Genomic DNA, 24,856 nt, shown 5'->3' on the forward strand with positions numbered 1-24,856 from the left:
GCAAGGTAGAAGAAACTTTTTACCCATTCGCCAAGTGTGCAAGTTAGGTGGGTCGACAACATATTCCTGTAATGTGAAGCACATGCCGTCACCAGTGTCGTATAGAATATTTCAGACGTGTTTTCCTGTGGAGGAATCGGTTGACCTATGACCTTGCGATCAAATGTTTTCGGTTCCTATTGGAGAGGCACGTCATTCCGTCTACTAATCGCACGGTTTTGCGGTGCGGTCGAAAAACACAGACACTAAACTTATTACAGTGAACAGACGTCAATGAATGAACGGTGAGATCGTAACTTTGCGAAAATAAAGTAAGTAAAATTTTTACTCGAGGGAGGACTCGAACCAAGGACCTCTCGTTCCGCAGTTACTCACTCTAACCACGGGACCACGACGCTCCTCAGCTTACACACTCCTTGATGTTGCATATCTTACACTTGGACTACTCAGTTTGTATAATTTGCTTATTTTTTCATAGTTACACACAACTTCTTCCTGTTTTCTCGATTGATCTGTGTTCAGTTTTTCAAGGCCTATCCACTGTGTCAATTTATAACTAAATCTGAGGGGGGTGCGATGGGGAGGTTCCCTTGTGAGTACGAAATGGGTGCTCGTAACATTGCTACGTTAGTTCTATTAAAACTGACATCTCCTCCATTGTCAATATGCTAGTCACGTTGTTCTATCTGCAGTATGCATAGCTCGTGGTCTCGCGGTAGCGTTCTCGCTTCCCGCGCACGGAGTCCCGGGTTCGATTCCCGGCGGGGTCAGGGATTTTCTCTGCCTCGTGATGACTGGGTGTTGTGTGATGTCTTTGGGTTAGTTAGGTTTAAGTACTTCCAAGCTCTAGGGGACTGATGACCATAGCTGTTAAGTCCCATAGTGCTCAGAGCCATTTGAACCATTTTTGCAGTATGCATAAACAAAAACTTCAGTATCCATGGACATGTTATAGGGCAAATGGAAAGTACCAGTCCAGCCTATAAGAACATCGGTTTATTAAAGTTCTATTACAAATAGAGTGACACAAATTTACATTAGTTCTCCACATAAGATAAAAATTATTTCATCATTCTCACTTTTTAGTAAAACCCTAAGATCATTCTAACTTGTTTACTGTTGCTAGTCAGTAGGGGAACCTTTCAACATGTGAAATATGAAACTTGAAACGAGAAAGTCCAAAATATCTCACTGCAAGAAGTGCAAGCTTTCTTGTAGAAAAAGTCGATTGAACTACTCGCTCTTCAGAAAAAGCGCACTTATATTTAATAAAACATCGAATGTTATAGAATACACTACCATTAAAAAAATAAGAAAGTATCATGTTAGAAAACGCGAAGGTTAGTAAATGAATCTTGGGATCTAGTGAGAAGCAAACCAGCAACACATCGCATGTTACCTTACAATTTTATGTCTCTACTCATTACGCTACAGCGATCATTAATAACTGACGACCATACCATGTATCTTGCAATCTCCTGAAGGGTTTAATAGCAAATATATTACAAACTGACATTTAATTATAACAAGTTGCATTTTTGATGGATCCTCAAAGTCTTGAAATTGCATACTTCATAATGTGCATGTTACAATAATTCTTTAAGCAGCAATTTGACGCTTCCCGTCTTTTTACTACTACAGATCGTAGAATTAACGACCATTTTTCGAGAGGTCCTCAATTTGATGGTGCTTATAAACGGCATATATACATGCTGATCTCAACTGGTTTCAATATGGCTTCTCCCGACTCTGTAGTGAATAGTGAAGTCGTCATATGGCGTAGCTGGCCTTCTTGCATCCCACTGGTCTACGTTCAAACGCTCGTTCAGAATATCTGACACGCTATATATTGCTCTGTACTTTCGGGAGGTTCCCGAACGTGCTTATTCCGTGCTGTGACGTCAGAAACTCGGCATGCTCAACCCTCAATTTTCCGTGTACCGACGTCTTAAATAGTATCATAGTCGCTGCGATGTCGCAATTGTGTATAATCGGTTACGTGCACTCTTACCTACGAAGCAACCTAGTTCCTGAATAGTGAACTACGCTCGTGAGTTGCCACCTCAGCGCTGTTCACACTCTTCTTTCTCAGTTTACGTCCGAGCGTGAAAGCCGACGGTTCCTGGGACCACAGACGGCCGCAGCAGGCTCTTCGAGGCGCTGAATAATGCAGCCGGTTCGAGAACACTTAACGCTAGTCCTCCGAGGTCGCGCAACATTTTTACAGTTAATGGTGCCAACAGCGGCCTGGGGCGAGCCGGTACGGGAGCGACCTGCATTACCCGCTGCGCCGTCAGCTGCTCCCGGCAACGACACGTGCCGCGGCTGGACCCAGCCGCAGCACTGTACAGTATAATGCTGAGGACCTGAGCTGCTCTACTTATTAGCGTATACCGTTGCACATCTACTTATATACACTGAGGTGATAAAAATCATGGGATAGCGATATGCAGATATACAAATGGCTGTAGTATCGCGTACACAAGGTACAAAAGGGCAGTCCTTTGGCGGAGCTGTCATTTGTACTCGTGTCTTTTGTGTGACGATGTTCAGTTTGTGGGGCGCTCAACTGCGCGGTGATCAGCTCCCGTACAAAGTCCCAATTTCTTCACAGTCTTTTTTTACACAGTCCAAAAAATGGTTTAAATGGCTCTAAGCACTATGGGACTTAGCATCTGAGGTCATCAGTCCCCTAGGCTTAAACCTAACAAATCCATGCCCAAGGCAGGATTCGAACCTGCGACCGCAGCAGCAGCGCGGTTCCGGACTGAAACGCCTAGAACCACTCGGCCACAGCGGCCGGCTTTTGCCATCTCAATGTACATTGTCGAACTGTACATTGTGACACCTATAATGACCAGGTCACTCACTACACACGGCATATGATACGCTGCATGGTCTTCAGTGCAAAGACTGCTTTGATCCACCTAATAACGGAACTGGTCAGTGATACACTTTCATTTTCTAGTATACGATACATACAATAAATTCACTACCCGATCAAGTAACAGTTCTCGCACAATATTTATTTTCGATTTCCATTTACATCCAAACAGATATTAAAATACTGGCTGTTTATGAAAGAACTTTAAAATATACACAGAAAAGTTATTATCCGTGAAATATCGAAGTACTAAAAATCTGTCAAAATTATTTTGCATTTCTGAAAAACCAGTAACGCCAATTATTAGGTTAACGTATATGTTCATATCGTTTTTGTTCTGCATGTTTGATTCCGGTTGCTGAGGCTTTATTTGTCAATTCTCATTTTTATTTGTAGTTTACTGTTGCTATTCGAGATTATATATTTTGGTATTTGGAGATAGTGAGTGTGCTGTGTCGTTCGAACAAGACACAGCCAGGGCAAAAGCACCACAGGTGCAAAGATGCGAGCCGGTGCTGGTGCCGTAGAGACTCGCCACTTAACGCGAGGACGACGGTTCAATCCCGCGTCCGGCCATCCTGATTTAGGTTTTCCGTGATTTCCCTAAATCACTCCAGGCAAATGCCGGGATGTTTCCTCTGAAAGGGCACGGCCGACTTCCTTCCCCATCCTTCCCTAATCCGATGAGACCGATGACCACGCTGTCTGGTCTCCTTCCCCAAACCAACCAACCGACCAACATAACGCGAGTTCCACCAGCGCCATAGGCGACGCAGAGGATGATGATATCGACTTCGTCTCGGCCAACTGTCCGTCGAATACAATCCGCCAATGACCGGACGACAACGAACAGAAGCCTACTCGGAAGATATAAGAGCAGCTCTCGCCCGCTTGGTTATAGATGATCGTCCAGCGCTGACCTAGACAGGGAACGTCGTTTAGTGAACTCTTAGAACTGAACAAATAGTTGTAAATTGCATTTGCTATCTACTGTGAAGTTTACCTACGATAATTTTCACTCTGCCATTGAAGGGTTTTTTTTTTTTTTTTTTTTTTTTTGGGTTATACGGGGTGTTCAAAAAGTCTCTCCGCAGTGCCGTATGATTGTTAGCCGCGCGTGCCGTATCCCGCAGTGAATATACCGAAATGAAACTCAGTGAAATAAAAGTTATTAATTTATTGAATATTCATTTTTACTTACAAATTTTCACATTAAATGTTGAAAATGCCCTCCCCTGTTGTTGAATACACAATTCAATTCGTCTAATCATGTTCCCAAACACAAGCTGTAACATTTCTTTTGTAACAGAAGCAGTCAAAATGGATATTGCAGTTCTCAATTCATCGATGGATTTCGGACGGTTTTTATAGACAGATGATTTCGCTGCACCCCAGAAGGAAAAGTCAGGCGGTGTTAGGTCAGGCGATCGTGGAGGAAAGTCCCTGTCAATTATGCGGTCACCTAAAACATCAGCAAGCAGTGACTGAAACGCGAGCTGAATGCGCGGTTGCACCACCTTGTTGAAAATAACCGTTCAGTATTTCACTTAACACAAGTTCTCCTATGAATGGGTACAGAATTTCACTGCAGTATCGTTGTGCGTTTACTGTTTCGTTGAAAAATATGGGACCCACTATCCGACGTCTAGAAATTGCAATCCAAACTCCTATTTTCACAGAATGAACTGGTTCTTCATTAATACACAATGGACTTGCAGTACTCCACATACGAGAATTCTGCGAGTTCATGCACCCGGATAAGTGAAAATATGCCTCGACAGTGAAAAACGTTTAATTGAGAATATCCCTTACATTTTGTTGAACGAAATTTTTGAACCATTGACAATAATGCAGTCTCTTGCCATGACCAGTATTTTGCACCACTGTCACTTTGTATGAAAAAAGTTCTAATTTTTTCCTTGCGGCTGTATGGGCCGTTCCGACACTAACATCGATTTCCTGGGCGAGTTTTCTTACTGACTTGTTCGGACTATTGGGCATTTTATCGGAAATATCGAGTAGTTTATCCTCGGACAAAACGCTAGGACGACCACTTCTCGGAGCATCTGTCACTGAACCCGTACTTCGAAATTTGTTAGTCAAATCTCGCACAGTAACGCGATGTGGGAGTGTTGTCTCCGGAAAAACTAAATTAAATGTTTCTTCCAGTCCGTATGTGGCATAACAGCAAACCAGTGCTTAACAGTATTGGTTAAAAACAGTCTTGGTTGCAATTTTAGTTTTTTTTATGCAGATCTTGGTGCCTCTCGCGTCCATCTAGAAAAGATAACCTGAAGATACCTAAATAAGGCGAAACGCGTCGTCGAAAAATAAAAAAACTAAAATTGCAACCAAGACTGTTCTTAACCAATACAATTAAATTTTTGACGAACTGAAACTGCGTATTTACCGCCAGCTTTGAACACTTAGTCGACTAAAAACACACGTTCTTCAATGGTTAGCATTTTAACAGTGACAAAAACGAAACAGACGAACAAGGGAACTAAACCTGAGCGCCACGTCACCGCGTAACTACACACACAACCGATACTACTGACGCTGGCTGAGATAAACGAAACAGTGGAATGTTGGGAGAGTCCACTTAAAGGGAAGTAACCCAGGCAGGCGAACAATCGTAGGGCATACGCGGCTAACAATCATACGGCACTGCGGAGAGACTTTTTGAACACCCCGTATTACAAGGAGTGTTGCAGACTTAAATCATTCAACCAGTCACAACGAAAAGTAAACCTTTTTACTCATTTGTGTGACTTTGTTACTACACTCCTGGAAATTGAAATAAGAACACCGTGAATTCATTGTCCCAGGAAGGGGAAACTTTATTGACACATTCCTGGGGTCAGATACATCACATGATCACACTGACAGAACCACAGGCACATAGACACAGGCAACAGAGCATGCACAATGTCGGCACTAGTACAGTGTATATCCACCTTTCGCAGCAATGCAGGCTGCTATTCTCCCATGGAGACGATCGTAGAGATGCTGGATGTAGTCCTGTGGAACGGCTTGCCATGCCATTTCCACCTGGCGCCTCAGTTGGACCAGCGTTCGTGCTGGACGTGCAGACCGCGTGAGACGACGCTTCATCCAGTCCCAAACATGCTCAATGGGGGACAGATCCGGAGATCTTGCTGGCCAGGATAGTTGACTTACACCTTCTAGAGCACGTTGGGTGGCACGGGATACATGCGGACGTGCATTGTCCTGTTGGAACAGCAAGTTCCCTTGCCGGTCTAGGAATGGTAGAACGATGGGTTCGATGACGGTTTGGATGTACCGTGCACTATTCAGTGTCCCCTCGACGATCACCAGTGGTGTACGGCCAGTGTAGGAGATCGCTCCCCACACCATGATGCCGGGTGTTGGCCCTGTGTGCCTCGGTCGTATGCAGTCCCGATTGTGGCGCTCACCTGCACGGCGCCAAACACGCATACGACCATCATTGGCACCGAGGCAGAAGCGACTCTCATCGCTGAAGACGACACGTCTCCATTCGTCCCTCCATTCACGCCTGTCGCGACACCACTGGAGGCGGGCTGCACGATGTTGGGGCGTGAGCGGAAGACGGCCTAACGGTGTGCGGGACCGTAGCCCAGCTTCATGGAGACGGTTGCGAATGGTCCTCGCCGATACCCCAGGAGCAACAGTGTCCCTAATTTGCTGGGAAGTGGCGGTGCGGTCCCCTACGGCACTGCGTAGGATCCTACGGTCTTGGCGTGCGTCCGCGCGTCGCTGCGGTCCGGTCCCAGGTCGACGGGCACGTGCACCTTCCGCCGACCACTGGCGACAACATCGATGTACTGTGGAGACCTCACGCCCCACGTGTTGAGCAATTCGGCGGTACGTCCACCCGGCCTCCCGCATGCCCACTATACGCCCTCGCTCAAAGTCCGTCAACTGCACATACGGTTCACGTCCACGCTGTCGCGGCATGCTACCAGTGTTAAAGACTGCGATGGAGCTCCGTATGCCACGGCAAACTGGCTGACACTGACGGCGGCGGTGCACAAATGCTGCGCAGCTAGCGCCATTCGACGGCCACCACCGCGGTTCCTGGTGTGTCCGCTGTGCCGTGCGTGTGATCATTGCTTGTACAGCCCTCTCGCAGTGTCCGGAGCAAGTATGGTGGGTCTGACACACCGGTGTCAATGTGTTCTTTTTTCCATTTCCAGGAGTGTAATTTGTTGGACTGCTGTAGTACTTTCTTTCTCCTATCCTGTCACCTAACCCTGGGGCAGAGCTGTGTAACAGTGGCAGGAACTTGTCTTAGCGGTGTACTGCACCATAAGCCGTTTCACCAACTCTGAACCTCGGCCTGCCGTAACAACAGTGGCAACTCGGCCTCCACAGCAATAGCGACGAGGCCTTTACAAAACTGGCGACGAGGGTTTTCAAAAGAGTGGAGCAGCGGACGCTAGAAAATGGAATGTCAAGAGCAGAAATCGGAACATTTCCGACATATTCTTCTGTCTGTGTTCAGTAGAGAGGTGAAGCAGCGGAGGCAGCAAGAAACATTTGCGCCTTGTGTGGGGACACTGGACAGAGCACGGTGAGATGAAGGTTTTCGTTTTCAGGACGATCGTTTTGACATTATTGTCTCTCCATTGTCTGTCCACGTTCAGGAAGACCTACTGGCTTTCAGGAAGACCGTTCAAACGCGTTAATCCACATTGACCCACGTCAATGTATTCGACAACCGGTAAATGTGACAGACATTTAGAAAAGGCATTTGACAATGTTGTTTGGGACAAGCTGGCGACTATTATGAGGGAAAAGAGAGTGGACTGGAAAACCAGAAGACTTATAAACTCATTATACCTTAATCAAAAAGTTTCAGTTAAAGTGAGAGGAGAAAGTACAAACTCGATCAGACTAGGGAAAGGAGTAAGACAAGGATGCTGTTTATCACCTACTCTTTTCAACCTGTACTTGGAAAATATGATTGACCAATGCTCATTAGATGACAAAGGAGTAGAAATTGGAGGAAGAAGAGTAGGGTGTTTGAGATTTGCTGATGACATGGTCCTTCTAGCGACAGGGGAAAAAGAATTACAGGATTTGGTGGACACCATTGCAACTAACGGAAAAAAAATATAGAATGATAATTAACACAAATAAAACAAAAGTATTGGCAATAGGAGGAAATAAGGAAATAAAAATTGTGCTGAATGGAGAAACACTAGAACAGGTGCAAAATTTTAAGTGTCTTGGAAGCAGGATAGACACCGACTGGAAGTGCACCACAGAAATTAAAACAAGGATAGCTGTGGTGTCACCGCCAGACACCACACTTGCTAGGTGGTAGCTTAAATCGGCCGCGGTCCATTAGTACATGTAGGACCCGCGTGTCGCCACTGTCAGTGATCAGACCGAGCGCCACCACACGGCAGGTCTAGAGAGACGTACGAGCACTCGCCCCAGTTGTACGACGACTTTGCTAGCGACTAGACTGACGAAGCTTTTCTCTCATTTGCCGAGAGACAGTTAGAATAGCCTTCAGCTAAGTTAATGGCTACGACCTAGCAAGGCGCCATTAACCATTTGTAACGTTGCATGTACCTCAAGATAGAGTCTCACTTGTATCATCCAGAATGCTGTATACCAAAGGACAATATAAAAGTTAAGTGTTCTAGTAGCTACGTTCTTTTATTTATCACATTCATTACGAATCCTGTTCCAGACTTAACGCCAGACGGCGTGAGTTGACGCGTGCCCTTTCGGCTACTTCACTGTGGACTGGCTGCCTAAACAGTCCACTACAATAGCAATGGCAAAAGAGGCGTTTTATAAGAAAAGGAGAATCTTCTGCAGCGGTCTGGACAGAGAACTCAGAAAGAGACTCATAAAATGTCTTGTATGGAGAGTTCTTCTGTATGGCGCTGAAACATGGACTATGAGGAAAAAAGACAGAGAAAGGCTGGAGGCTTTTGAGATCTGGACATGGCGGAAGATGGAAAGAATAAGTTGGATGGACAGAGTACGAAATGAAGAGGTACTGAGAAGAGTGGGAGAGAAAAGACAGTTACTAGATGTAATAAAGAGAAGAAAAAGAAATTGGATTGGGCATATATTAAGAAAGAATGACGGACTGATAAAAACAGTTTTAGAAGGTTATGTAGAAGGGAAAAGGAAGCGAGGAAGGAAGAGATTCCAGATACTGGATGACATGATGGACGGTACAACATGCAGCAGCCTTAAGAAGGAAGCAATGGATCGCAGAAAATGGAGAGGCAAAGGACCTGCTAATGTACCAGATAACTGATGATGATGATGATGAAATGTGACAGACTGAACAGTCCACCATTGTGCCACACTTGTATGCAGTGGCGAAGGTTCAAATATCGCTACTGGCCATATGCGCATCTCTCCTGCTAGTGAAAAACACTGACCATTCCTATCCTATACCATTACTGGTGACGAGGAATGGTGTCTTTATACTAGCATAAGGAAAAGAAAGGAATGGCCGAGCCCAAAAACAAAGCAGCAACTCCCCTCACCCACAACAGATAATGTTATGCACCTGGTAGAGCAGCGACTGTATCGTGTACTACGAATTATTTTCCCGAGGTGTAACCACCACTGCTGACTAAGACGCATTGCAGAAGCAATCCAAGAACAGTCACCCGGAGGACTGGGCGAATTGGCGCTACTCCACGATGTCGCCCTCCCGCAATCTGCCAGGCTGATGAAAAACACTATACAGAATTTGGGTTGGGAAGTCATTCCGCGCACGCCTTATTCACCTGATCTCGCGCCCCCAGTGTTTCACCTTTCCCGTTCCTTATCGAACAACCTTCAACGAACTTCTTTTCCGGATGAAAATACTCGCCGAACATGGATCGACAAGTGCTTCGCCACAAAACCACATAATTTCTACACTCGCGGAATCGAAAAGTTACCTCACCGTTGGCAGACAGTTGCAAATAGTGAAGGAGAATACATTATTGATGACTAAAGTCTACGTTTATGTGTATCTGCTATGTTTATAAATCTTTTGGAAAGCCGCTATGACCTTATGCACCAACCTAATTTAATTATGATGCATAATTATTATCAGCATTAGTATTCAGTTTAAAAATAATAAAATTGTGAATCAAAAATACATAAAAACAATTGAGTCTATATATGTCGATACTGTCAAGTAATATCTTTGTAAAGTTCACTCTGTCTCTGACCGCTTTGCGTGGGAATGAGTTTTAGAGCCGGCCGTTGTGGCCGAGCGGTTATAGGCGCTTCAGTCTGGAACCACGCGACCGCTACGGTCGCAGGTTCGAATCCTGCCGGGCATGGATGTGTGTGACGTCCTTAGGTTATATAGGTTTAAGAAGTTCTAAGTCTAGGGGGACTGATGACCTCAGATGTTAAGTCCCAAGTGCTAACAAGGGAACCTCCCCATCGCATCCCCCTCAGATTTAGTTATAAGTTGGCAGAGTCGATAGGCCTTGAAAAACTGAACACAGATGAATCGAGAAAACAGGAAGAAGTTGTGTGGAACTATGAAAAAAATTAGCAAAATATACGTACTCAGTAGTCCACGTGTAACATACGTAACTTCAAGGGTATATGTGCAGTTAGGAGCGCCGTGGTCCTGTGGTTAGCGTGAGCAGCTGTGGGGTGACAGGCCCTTGGTTCAAGTCTTCCCTCTACTGAAAATTTTAATTTTTTGTTTTCAGACAATTATTATCTGTCCGTCTGTCCGTCCGATGCGATCACTTTTTTGGGAGTGATAATCATATCCACAAGAAAACCTAAATCGGGCAAGGTAGAAGAAGCTTTTTACCCATTCGCCAAGTGTACAAGTTAGGTGGGTCGACAACATATTACTGTCATGTGACGCACATGCCGTCAACAGTATCGTGTAGAATATATCAGACGTGTTTTCCTGTGGTGGAATCGGTTGACCTATGACCTTGCGATGAAATGTTTTCAGTTTCCATTGCCGTCCTTTCGTCTACTAATCGCACGGTTTTGTGGTGCGGTCGCAAAACACAGACACTAAACTTATTACAGTGAACAGAGACGTCAATGAACGAACGGACAGATCATAACTTTGCGAAAATAAAGAAAGTAAATTTTTCACTCGGGGGAGGGCTTGAACCATGGACCTCTCAGTCCGCAGCTGCTCACGCTAACCACAGGACCACGGCGCTCCTGACTGCACATCACCCTTGAAGTGACATATGTTGCACGTGGACTACTCAGTTTGTATATTTTGCTTATTTTTTTCATAGTTCCACACAACTTCTTCCTGTTTTCTCGATTGATCTGTGTTCAGTTTTTCAAGGCCTATCCACTGTTCCAACTTATAGCTAAATCTGAGGGGGTGCGATGGGGAGGTTCCCTTGTAAGAGCCATTTAAACTTTTTTTTTTTTTTTTGAGAGACATGTAAGATGTAAACTGCTGTGGGCATGTTTATTGAATAGATTTTTGTTATTTTAAGTAAATGTATACTATGAGTAATTATTCTCAAGTCAATGTATACTATGAGCAATTATTCAAAGAAGTTTATTAAAAACGAAAAATTCAAAAGTGACGCAGAATCTTTCATGCATAACACACGTTACTATACACGAGCCTGGGTTTTCTCCGAAAAGTTGGAAATTTCATTCCTCAGGACACGCTGTGCCAACGAGAAATGGAGTGATTTAAGAAGAAGAGAAAAAGCTAAGAAAGAGAAGAACTGTTAGAACATGTTGAGATTTAAATTTATCAACAAGCATCTAATTTCGTAAAAAAAATAAAAAATGGTTCAAATGGCTCTGCGCACTATGGGACTTAACTTCTGAGGTCATCAGCCCCTAGAACTTAGAACTACTTAAACCTAACTAACCTAAGGACATCACACACATCCATGCCTGAGGCGGGATTCGAACCTGCCACCGTAGCGGTCGCGCGGCTCCAGACTGTAGCGCCTAGAACCGCTCGGCCACCCCGGCCGGCGTCTAATTTCGACTGCAGTATGTTCTCGAGGTACTGAGAACTATTTGTGTGAGCCACACCAATAATATTACCGGCCACACATCTTCAAGAACTTTGCCAATACTGTAAATTGTGAAAAACAAGTCAGGACCCCGTGAATGATAAATGCTTCTGGGCGGTAGGGAGCTCCCTTGGTTCAACACGGCAAATATTAATGCCTAAAAATAGATTGAAACGTACTTAGAAGTGGCAGGTAACTATTGAGCGCAATCATAGCTGTACGCTTACGGAGAAGGGTCGCTCATATTCACAAAAAGAAATTGCCGATTGTCCAGAACAAACTGCTCAGAACTTCGCTGATACTCCATGATTCATTACAAAGTATGTGATCGGACAAAACTGATAACCGCTTTTTATCCTCATCATCATTCAAGCCAGAACACATTTTATGCGAACGTTGTACCTTTCCCCTCATTTCAGTGCATAGTTACGTAATGACCTCCTCGAGAGAACCAACGAACAACCTTTAAAATTAAAACTTACTTGTAGATTAAAACTGTGAACCGTACCGAGACTCGAACTCGTGACCTTCGCCTTTCGCCGGTAAGTGCTTAAAATCCTTGTAATACATTTTAAGTATTAGGTACACCATTATACTCACTCATCCGCAAAGGAAGACACATAGTGAAACTCTAATCAAATACTTCTAAATGCACTACATGGAACAGAAGGCAGGGCAGCCTCCACCATACCTTCGAACGACATATAGGCCCTTAGGTGTACAATTGATACGCAGCTTTCTCACTGTCATCACGCAGGATTAAAGCTGTCCTCAAACCGCAGTTTGTTTTGCTCACCATATTGCTTTACTTGGCTTGGGCCTATTAGAACTGATATAACCTCGCTTCCTACGAATTCGGATCTAGCTTACCCAACTGGTTATTTGGAGAAATTACAGCTGAGACTGGGTGCTGAACCAAGAAGCGACTGACATTTTTCGGATAAATAGATCATTGCTAGAGGTGAATGAAGTAATAATTGGTAAAACAAAATGCTATGACCCGCTGACAAATGAACTGTAAACGTTGTGATTTATAGCCTGAGACTCACTTAGCCAGCAAGTCCCACGTTCATGTGTAAAGGCAGCAATTCGTACGGACTAAAAAGGAAGCTGACAATCTCTTTTACGCACGAACGGCAATATTTCAGAAATGATTAAACGCGTGAGCTATTTTTCTACACGACGAGCAAGGTGACACAGTGGTTGTCATACTGGATACCGGTTCAAATTCCGATCCAGCAATCCATATTTTGGTTTTTCGCGTAACGCCAACACCGAGATGGTTTCTATGAAAAGGACCCGATAGATTTCCTTCCACATGACCTGTTTACTTCGCATTTGATCGCTGCTCGAAGGCGAGGGACACAACAGGATGTAAGCGATATCTGTTTACAACGAAGCACAGAGGTGTGGGGAAGTCGAGACGAATAATTTGATACAGGATACTTGTTGTCTATCAAGTCCGGAAACAACCTAAAACTGGCTTACAAAGGCCACCTAAGCTACAGCGCATGCGCGAGGTTTTCAGTATCCTCTCGTTGACTTCCGCAACCGGTTTAGTGGGCTATTTCGTTTGGATTATTAATTCAATTTCTCGTGAAGCCAATGAAAGAAAAAAGCCGTTTGTAAGCGTTACACAAGAAGTAACCGCGTTTACAATTCGAATTAAACTTAACCCTTACAACCACAGTCCTTGAGCAGTAAGAAGTCCAAACAAACAAAGCGATCTCATTGTTAATTTTACGCTATTAAAATTCACAATATATTGAGGTAAACTTTACAGAAACGTCAATTTTCATTTTGTAAGTTCAAGAACAAGGGGTTTTTAAAATTCAAGAGCGATTTTAGCCTGAAAAAGAAATGAACTTGCTCAGCGCGCGTGCGCTGTGGATTAAGCCGTCAGCACACGGGACGAGTTCGGTAACGCTGACGTGCCGCTCTACTTGTCTTGTGGCATCACTTCCTGCTATTTCACATTGATGAGCCATTCCTTCACGTGAAACACGGTATCTGTGATATTTCGGCAACGTGCCATGTAAAGCAGAACTAATTAAGAAGGGAGAATGCTCCCTACATCACAAATAAAAAACAAGACGTTATACTTTATTTCTCGTGTTCAGTAGACGCCCATATTCGGCAGGTTTTATGTTAAACGTTACACCCTATGAATATACAAGCTGTTCCTAAGCATCAGCGCATTGAATATCTCGAGAGCGAATCGTTATTGGTACGATTCGTTGTAATAAAATGACTGGAAACGTCACATGGTGGTCAAAGAATTTTTGTATTTAGTTATTTCCCCGTTATAACTCGCGTGCTACAAGAGTAAACCGTTTTGAGGCAACGACTCATTGAAGACTCATGAGTTCTTGTTAGGATTTGTTTTGATAAAATTTCCAGTTAATAACATTTGGTACTAAAGTTTTTAAAAGTGTGTAACATAAAATACGAGTTCGCTTGTAAAAGAGTTCTTGCTTGGTTTAGATGCCACAGAACTGAGGGTACATCGGTAAAGGGTTCGTATCCTGCTGTATAAAGTTTTTTTTCATCTTCTCGTTGTGTTAATAGAAATGATTTTAGGTAAATATAAGTGCGCTCTCAGTTCGATTTGGTGAACTTTATAAGCTGGTGTCCTTACTGAGTGGACATGTGTCTTTCATTTTCGTCATATTACGCGTTCACGGAAATTCAAGTATTTATTTGTGTATCCTACGCGCTCTAACAATACCACCACTTGCAAAGTAGATTAGAAATCAGATTAATAATGTTGCTTATGGAGCATATGTTCGCTTTATCGGACAACAACAAAGTTATTGTGATTGCGTAGGCTTTCCCGGCGTAATAAGTCTTGAAAGTCTCTTCGGGTTTGCTGCCGGATCCTAAAATCAACTTGACTCGATATTTCGGCGATCCAACTGTTCGCCATCTTCAGGAAAATGCTGCTTATGCTGATGAGTCCCGCTGAGAACTGACGCCAGGTTGCAAATCGACGTCCTATATAGGCCACCGTTCAGTACACGGCGCATGCGCCGCCCATCACGGTTTCTGCCTTCCAAAACAGGGAGGTGGCGCCGCCCTTAGTGAAACACGATATATCGCAATCAAGGCCGCACCGAAGAACGTTCAGTTTTGATGCGAGATAATACCGGATTCCACGTTTTGCTAAGAGGAAACCCATTGTCTCTGTTGATTAAATTATCAGTGAACCTAATTTCAATCGCCTCTTTATACCCACTGTTCCAAAAACCGGAAATGTTGGCAACCACAAGTTTCGTCAAATTTCATTTTGTGTCCCTCATTTAGGCAGTGTTCTGCTACCGCCGATTTTTCCGGCTGTTGTAGCCTCGTATGTCGGCGATGTTCCACACACCTGTCTTGCACTGTGCGAATAGAACGGCCAACGTAAGCTTTCCCACATTGACATGGAATTTTGTACACCCCGGGTTTCCTAAGCCCCAAATCATCCTTCACAGAGCCGAGCAGAGCCCTAATTTTAGCAGGTGGACGGAAAACACTCTTAATGTTAAAATTACTTAAAATTCGTCCAATCTTAAACGATAAGCCTCCAGCATAAGGAAGAAAGGCCACAGATCTATGTTCCTCTTCGTACACCTCAGGAGATGGTCCAAACTCCATAGCCCGACGAATCTGCTTCTCGGTGTATCCATTTTCCTTAAAAACAGTCATCAAATGCTGAAGTTCTTGGGTTAAGCTGTCTGCGTCGGAAATGGCATATGCTCTACGTACCAAAGTCCTAAGGGCGCCACTACGTTGGTGTGGTGGATGACAACTCTTAGGGTGCAGATACCAATCTGTGTGTGTCGGCTTTCGGTGAACACTGTGTCCCAAAGTTCCATCTGGTTTTTTATAAACCATTACGTCTAAAAATGGAAGCATCCCATCATTTTGAACCTCCATAGTAAATTTGATACGGGGATGAAGACAGTTGAAGTGGTCCAAAAATCTGTTAAGAGCATCACGTCCATGCGGCCAGACGAAGAAGGTATCGTCCACGTATCTCCAGAAGCACGTTGGTTGCAAAGCTGAAGTCCTCAGTGCCATGTCCTCGAAGTCCTCCATAAATAAATTGGCGACTATGGGTGACAAAGGACTACCCATAGCCACTCCGTCATTCTGTTCAAAAATGTTACCATTAAATAAAAAATACGTGGAGGTCAGCACATGACGACAAAGCTTCACCAGAACTTCATCCAGTTTTTCACTGATCAAACTAAGGGACTCTTCCAGAGGAACTCGTGTAAATAGGGATACCACATCGAAACTCACTAACAGATCTGAAGGACTCAACTTCAAAGATCCCAATCGTCGAATAACAAAGTTATTGACTGTGGATGGTATCGTCAGAATGGAAATAATGAGGTCACTGGAAAAAAGTCATTGATTTGGCACTTATCTTGAATGAATTCCCCACGTAGATTTCGTAGAAGTTGTTATGGCTCATCTTGTTGATTCTAGGGTGATTCCAGTTTGACTGCTAGAAGGTCCAGATCTGTATTTTAGCAATATTTGAAGACCTAACAAATGCATTTTTCAGGAAATTCTTAATGATCAAACAATCTCAGATCAGAACAATGGTATGGTAGAAATAATTTGACTTGGTGTTCACGATCCACATTTTTATTAAACTTCTTGTAAATTCACATATACTTCTTAATTGTCACATCATCAAGAAAACAGTTTTGTATCAATCTTCATATATTTAATTTCCACTTTAACCAAACACAAGACTTGACTGTCCTTTCACAAAGCGAAATAACAACTTAACTTCTGCCAAAGTGAAACAAAGACTGCTCTGTGCGCATTCGCGTCAAAACAGTTACAAGTAGGTCAAAGATTATGACAGTCTCACAGAAATGAATACACACAAGAACCATATCACTGTAATATACCGATACATCGGAATACCTATACATTAATAAAACCAAATATGAATATTGTCAGAAAAATATGTCTGTTACTTCGCAGAAAAGTAGTACGATATTACTGGTATCGAGAACTGGAGTTGGGAGTGCCGTAATGGTCACGTAAATAGAGAACCATTGCAGCGCGTACCTGACAGGTTAGCAGAGAGAGCGAATGCGCTGCTCCCTGGACTCGGGTAGGCGCACCGGCCCCGAATCGAATCCGCCCGGCGGATTAACGACGTGGGCCGGTGTGCCGGCCAGCCTGGATGTGGTTTTTAGGCGGTTTTCCACATCCCACTAGGTGAATACCGTGCTGGTCCCCGCATCCCACCTCACTTACACGACTCGCAGACATCTGAAACACGCACTATTTCATGGTTTCCACTAGACACAGATGGCTGCGGTACGCTAATTCCGTCCTGGGGGGTATCGGGAGTGGCGGCAGGAAGAGCATCCGGCCGCCCCTTTCAATTAACCATGCCAAATCCGACTCTAACAATGCCGACCCTGCAAAAACTGCAGGACAAAGGTACACGCCAAAGAAAGAAGATTTCTGTATCCTACACGTATCTATTTTCGTGAAGAAGCTATATGATCCGTGAGCCAAATAAAGGCGACAACTACCACTGGAGAGCACCAAATCACGCTAACCAGATCGTCCCACGTGCTGACGGCGCCGTGTTCCGTGACATTAGATATCCTGTACGCATGCACGTCATTAGCTGCCTTGTCCTGTATGTCAACGACAGGTAGCTTTTGAAGGCCGATCTGAGGTTGTTTCTCGGCTGGACAAACCACAAGTGTCCCATATCAATTTGTTCATCTCGACTTCACTTACAACTGTGGCATGTTGTTAACAGTTATCATTTACACCAAGCATATATGATTCGATTGCTCTGTAGCTTGATAATGCTTCACTGGTGTAAAATTCAGTGGCCGCCTATTTTGCACGATCTTGTAGCAGCCGGTAGTGACAGCGAATATGCACTCATGTTCAGAAAAAAAAAAACAGAACATCTTGAATGACTAGAGATAGAACGTTCATATTCACAGAATATGTGCATTAGTATGTTCTGCAGAAATGATGAGCATTTCAGTCACCTCTGTTCAGCATGTGTCCTATTGCCTACTACGCACAGGGTCCGCCATGGGCCCTGATAACCCGTTTCATGTGTGATGGTATCAACGAGTATGAAGTGCGAATGGCGTCCTGTGATATAGCCACCCATGTTGCAATCATCTGGTTCAAAAGTTCATCTATGGTGGTTGGCAGTGGGTCACAGCACTGCACTCATCGTTTGACCTTATTCCACATACACTCCTGGAAATTGAAATAAGAACACCGTGAATTCATTGTCCCAGGAAGGGGAAATTTTGTTGACACATTCCTGGGGTCAGATACATCACATGATCACACTGACAGAACCACAGGCACATAGACACAGGCAACAGAGCATGCACAATGTCGGCGCTAGTACAGTGTATATCCACCTTTCGCAGCAATGCAGGCTGCTATTCTCCCATGGAGACGATCGTAGAGATGCTGGATGTAGTCCTGTGGAACGGCTTGCCATGCCATTTCCACCTGGCGCCTCAGTTGGACCAGCGTTCGTGCTGGACGTGCAGACCGCGTGAGACGACGCTTCATCCAGTCCCAAACATGCTCAATGGGGGACAGATCCGGAGATCTTGCTGGCCAGGGTAGTTGACTTACACCTTCTAGAGCACGTTGGGTGGCACGGGATACATGCGGACGTGCATTGTCCTGTTGGAACAGCAAGTTCCCTTGCCGGTCTAGGAATGGTAGAACGATGGGTTCGATGACGGTTTGGATGTACCGTGCACTATTCAGTGTCCCCTCGACGATCGCCAGTGGTGTACGGCCAGTGTAGGAGATCGCTCCCCACACCATGATGCCGGGTGTTGGCCCTGTGTGCCTCGGTCGTATGCAGTCCTGATTGTGGCGCTCACCTGCACGGCGCCAAACACGCATACGACCATCATTGACACCAAGGCAGAAGCGACTCTCATCGCTGAAGACGACACGTCTCCATTCGTCCCTCCATTCACGCCTGTCGCGACACCACTGGAGGCGGGCTGCACGATGTTGGGGCGTGAGCGGAAGACGGCCTAACGGTGTGCGGGACCGTAGCCCAGCTTCATGGAGACGGTTGCGAATGGTCCTCGCCGATACCCCAGGAGCAACAGTGTCCCTAATTTGCTGGGAAGTGGCGGTGCGGTCCCCTACGGCACTGCGTTGGATCCTACGGTCTTGGCGTGCATCCGTGCGTCGCTGCGGTCCGGTCCCAGGTCGACGGGCACGTGCACCTTCCGCCGACCACTGGCGACAACATCGATGTACTGTGGAGACCTCACGCCACACGTGTTGAGCAATTCGGCGGTACGTCCACCCGGCCTCCCGCATTCTCACTATACGCCCTCGCTCAAAGTCCGTCAACTGCACATACGGTTCACGTCCACGCTGTCGCGGCATGCTACCAGTGTTAAAGACTGCGATGGAGCTCCGTATGCCACGGCAGACTGGCTGACACTGACGGCGGCGGTGCACAAATGCTGCGCAGCTAGCGCCATTCGACGGCCAACACCGCGGTTCCTGGTGTGTCCGCTGTGCCGTGCGTGTGATCATTGCTTGTACAGCCCTCTCGCAGTGTCCGGAGCAAGTATGGTGGGTCTGACACACCGGTGTCAATGTGTTCTTTTTTCCATTTCCAGGAGTGTATTTTCGATAGACGACAAGACTGGTGATCTGGCATCCCAGGACGAAATGCTTACACCTGTGGCAGCACAAAGGCACATATTCGTGTGGCAAGTCGTCGTGCATCGTCCAGCTGAAAAATGGCGTCTGGTATATTGTGCAGAAGGGGTACAGCTACGGGTCGTAGGATGTGATACGTAGGTTACACTGGTCACAGTGCCCTGCACATGCGCCAAATGTGATTTGTGGTTGTACCTAATAGCGCCCCACACTATAAGGCTTCGAGTTGGCGCTGCATGTCTTGTGCAAAAGCAGTCACTGTGATGCCGCTCCCCCTGTCTGCGGCGAACCAAAATGCGGTCATCATTTTCAGACAAATTCAAACAAACAGAACCTGGATTCATCCGAAAACACTATCTAAAGCCATTCCTCTCCCCAGTGACATCGTTGCATACACCATGGCCGTCTAGTATGTTTCTGCAGATCCGTCAAAGGTAGGCAGGGAAGTGGACGAAGCGCACGAAACCCATGCCGTAATAAAGGGCGATAGACTGTCATCCCTGATGGTGTATGATGTGTTACACTGTTCCAATGTTGCGCCAGATCCGAGGAGGACGAAGATCTGTCCTGCAATGCCATTTGGATGAGGTGCCGACCTTCTTGGGCGGGAAGGCCTGGGTGGTGCGACTCGACCCATCTCTGCGTGTTCTACGGCCTTCCGTGAACCATTCTGCAGACAGCCATTGCATTGCTGCCGAAATACTTAGTCCTACACGAACAGCAATTTCCCCGACGGATGCACCACATTCTCTCATGCTAATAACTAATAATTTGTACAGAAACCAGATGGCAGTTATAAGAGTCGAGGGGCATGAAAGGGAAGCAGTGGTTGGGAAAGGAGTGAGACAGGGTTGTAGCCTCTCCCCGATGTTATTCAATCTGTATATTGAGCAAGCAGTAAAGGAAACAAAAGAAAAATTCGGAGTAGGTATTAAAATTCACGGAGAAGAAGTAAAAACTTTGAGGTTCGCCGATGACATTGTAATTCTGTCAGAGACAGCAAAGGACTTGGAAGAGCAGTTGAACGGAATGGACAGTGTCTTGAAAGGAGGATATAAGATGAACATCAACAAAAGCAAAACGAGGATAATGGAATTTAGTCAAATTAAATCGGGTGATGCTGAGGGGATTAGATTAGGAAATGAGACACTTAAAGTAGTAAAGGAGTTTTGCTATTTAGGGAGTAAAATAACTGTTGATGGTCGAAGTAGAGAGGATATAAAATGTAGACTGGCAATGGCAAGGAAATCGTTTCTGAAGAAGAGAAATTTGTTAACATCGAGTATAGATTTAAGTGTCAGGAAGTCGTTTCTGAAAGTATTTGTATGGAGTGTAGCCATGTATGGAAGTGAAACATGGACGATAACCAGTTTGGACAAGAAGAGAATAGAAGCTTTCGAAATGTGGTGCTACAAAAGAATGCTGAAGAAAGGTGGGTAGATCACGTAACTAATAAGGAGGATTGGGGAGAAGAGAAGTTTGTGGCACAACTTGACTAGAAGAAGGGATCGGTTGGTAGGACATGTTTTGAGGCATCAAGGGATCATTTAGCATTGGAGGGCTGCGTGGAGGGTAAAAATCGTAGAGGGAGACCAAGAGATGAATACACTAAGCAGATTCAAAAGGATGTAGGTTGCAGTAGGTACTGGGAGATGAACAAGCTTGCACAGGATAGAGTAGCATGGAGAGCTGCATCAAACCAGTCTCAGGACTGAAGACCACAACAACAACAACAACAATAACGCGCCCTCTTTCAAACTCACTGATCTGGCGGTATGGTTCGCGCACGCGTCTGCGAGGCATCCTGCGCGTCTGCCCAGGTCTCACTGATCCATTGCCTTCGGTTTATAGTGACGATGAGGCGCACATTTCACCGGTAGGTGGTGTTGTGCCGCGATATCGATGTTCACCTTGAACCCGCGTGCCCGACATTGTTCAAATGACCATTATAATTATCCGGGCTGTTATGCCGTGGTCGGTTGATGAATTCTGTGTCGATTCCCAACGTTTAGTCTCCGACTGCGGGAGACATCTTCAAGGGGGTCCGCAGCTCGATGGAAGGTCCAATACTCCCACTGGCTCGCTACTGACCAGTGGGTGTGTTGGACCTTCCATCGAGCTACGGACCCCCTTGAAGATGTCTCCCGCAGTCGGAGACGAAACGTTGGGAATCGACACAGAATTCATCAACCGACCACGGCATAACAGCCCGGATAATTATAATGGACATGATATTTCCGGCCGTGAAAGTCTACATTTTAGTATTGTTCAAATGCTAATCATTTCTGCAGAACTCCAAAAGAATGGCAACTATTTTTTTAAATCCATCTTTTATTCTACATGTTTTAGTGTTTTACAGTGTGCAGATACATCCTTTAGGAACAATATTTTCATTTCTCCACATAATTTCCATCCCTCTCAACTGCCTTACGCCATCTTGGAACCAACGCCTGTATACCCGCACGGTAAAATTCTGGTCCAACCAGTTGGAGCCACTGTTTGGCAGCGTGCGCAAAGGAGTCATCATCTTCAAACCTTGTTCCACGAAGAGAGTCTGTAAGGCGGGTATTTCAGTGTCGTCCATCCGAGTTTTGTGATCGCTTCCATGGTTTTTTGACTGACATGTGGCCGTGCATTGTCGTGCAACAGCAAAACATCCTGCTTTTGCCTATGTGGTCGAACATGACTCAGTCGAGCTTGAAGTTTGTTCAGTGTCGTCACATATGCATCAGAATTTACGGTGGTTCCACTTGGCATGATGACCACAAGCAAGAGTCCTTCGGAATTTGCTTAATGCCACTCCATTGATTGCCTCTTCGTCTCTGGTGAAAAATGATGGAGCCATGTTTCATCACCTGTCACAATTCTTCCAAGAAATTCATCGCCATCATTCTCGTACTGTTCCAAAAGTTCGCTGCATACCGTTTTTCTTGTTTCTTTGTGAGCCACTGTCAACATCGTGGGAACCCACCTGGCACAAACCTTTTTTTAACGCCAACACTTTCAGTATTCTGCAAACACTTCCTTCCCTTATCCCAACGTAGCGTGACAATTCGTTCACTGTGATGCGTCTGTCAGCAGTCACCAATTCGTTAACTCTCTGCACATTGTCTGGAGTGTGTGCAGTACGAGGCCTGCCGCTGCAAGGACAATCCTCAATATTGCCGTGCCCGCTTTCATCACGTAACCTGCTTGCCCACCGACTAACTGTACTGCGATCGACAGCAGCATCTCCATACACCTTTTTCAAGCTCTTGTGGATGTTTCCCACTGTCTCGTTTTCACAACACAGGAATTCTATGACAGCACGTTGCTTCTGACGAACGTCAAGTGTAGCAGTCATGCTGCGACGGCGCCAGAACAGGTTGAACTAAGTCTGAAAACACAGCGGGAATGATGTATCTACACTCTGTAAAAACTTTCACACACGCAGAATGAAAACTGTATTATTACAAAAATAGTGTGCATTTCTTTTGGAGTGACCTTCGTACTAATGTACATGTCCTGTGAACATGAACGTCCTATCTCTAGTCGTTCAAGGTGTTCTGTTTTCTTTTATGAACATCAGTGTATTTCTATTTTACAGCGAGAGTTTTCGGTCCAGCACAGCCCTTGCTCAACTAAGTAGCGTTTGACACAACTCAAAACCGTACTTTTTTATGTCACTGCATTGTTCGCGTGGACCTTTTACAACAGATACGGTAAAGAAAGCAGTTGAGTCAGATATACGAGAAAATCAGCTGATTTTTCCATGGGAGGCTCGCAGCTGGTACAGCTTATCAGTGGGGGCTGTCCTTACCTTGTCCGTGAGGTCGATCTCCACGTAGTTCCTGTCGTCCGGTATCTTGGTGATGTACTCATCGTTGTCTGCGAACGCTTCGTTTATGTGTCCCGCTTCTCGGTTCATTGTCTGCGGCGGCTGGACTTCACGGCACTGCACTAAAACAGAAGACAATAAAACGTTAAAAATATACCAAAGATCTGACGAAATCAAAATGGTTCAAATGGCTCTGAGCACTATGGGACTCAACTGCTTTGGTCATTAGTCCCCTAGAACTTAGAACTACTTAAACCTAACTAACCTAAGGACATCACACACATCCATGCCCGAGGCAGGATTCGAACCTGCGACCGTAGCAGTCGCACGGTTCCGAACTGCGCGCCTAGAACCGCGAGACCACCGCGGCCGGCATCTGACGAAAGGTGAGGCGTCAGACAAGTGCAATTATTATCATAATCCTGTCATCAAGGACTGTGATCTCACCTAAATGAATGACAAGCACTATTAATTTCGTCTACAACACACGCCTTCATGGAACTTTCGCATGAAATAAATCTCAAATACCGGGTGATCAAAAAGTCAGTATAAATTTGAAAACTGAATAAATCACGGAATAATGTAGATACAGAGGTACAAATTGACACACATGCTTAAAATGACACGGTGTTTTATTAGAACCAAAAAAATACTAAAGTTCAAAAAATGTCCGACAGATGGCGCTTCATCTGATCAGAATAGCAATAATTAGCATAACAAAGTAAGACAAAGCAAATATGAGGTTCTTTACAGGAAATGCTCAACATGTCCACCATCATTCCTCAACAATAGCTGTAGTCGAGGAATAATGTTGTGAACAGCACTGTAAAGCATGTCCGGAGTTATGGTCAGGCATTGGCGTCGGATGTTGTCTTTCAGCTTCCATAGAGATGTCGGTCGATCACGTTACACTTGCAACTTCAGGTAACCCCAAAGCCAATAATTGTACAGACTGGGATCTGGGGACCTGGGAGGCCAAGCATGACGAAAGTGGGAGCTGAGCACACGATCATCACCAAACGACGCGCGCAAGAGATCTTTCACTCGTCTAGCAATACTTTTTTTTTGGTTCAAATAAAACCCCATGTCATTCCAAGCACGTGTGTCAATTTTACCTCTCTATCTACATTATTCCGTGGTTTATTAAGTTTTCAAATTTGGCCGGCCGGTGTGGCCTTGCGGTTCTAGGCGGTTCAGTCTGGAACCGCGTGACCGCTACGGTCGCAGGTTCGAATCCTGCCTCGGGCATGGATGTGTGTAATGTCCTTAGGTTAGTTAGGTTCAATTAGTTCTAAGTTCTAGGCGACTGATGACCTCAGAAGTTAAGTCGCATAGTGCTCAGAGCCATTCGAACCATTTTTTCAAATTTATCACACGGTAATTACCTGGATTCTTAAAAGTAGAAAACGAAGAAAGAACAGGCTGTATTAATAAAAAAGCACAGCC

General features: G+C 45.1%; 1 protein-coding gene across 1 annotated transcript in view; it reads right to left on the reverse strand.

Moving 5' to 3' along the window:
- LOC126237477 (solute carrier organic anion transporter family member 4A1) overlaps nt 1–24,856 on the reverse strand; it is a 1,087,525-nt gene that overhangs the window by 743,344 nt on the left and 319,325 nt on the right. Inside the window, exon 3 of the mRNA XM_049947621.1 lies at nt 23,393–23,532. Within this exon, the coding sequence (XP_049803578.1) occupies nt 23,393–23,532 (140 nt within the window). The remainder of the gene's footprint in view (nt 1–23,392; nt 23,533–24,856) is intronic.

This window comes from Schistocerca nitens, chromosome 2 (assembly GCF_023898315.1).
Source record: "Schistocerca nitens isolate TAMUIC-IGC-003100 chromosome 2, iqSchNite1.1, whole genome shotgun sequence".
In the NCBI taxonomy this organism is placed as follows: Eukaryota; Metazoa; Arthropoda; class Insecta; order Orthoptera; family Acrididae; genus Schistocerca; species Schistocerca nitens.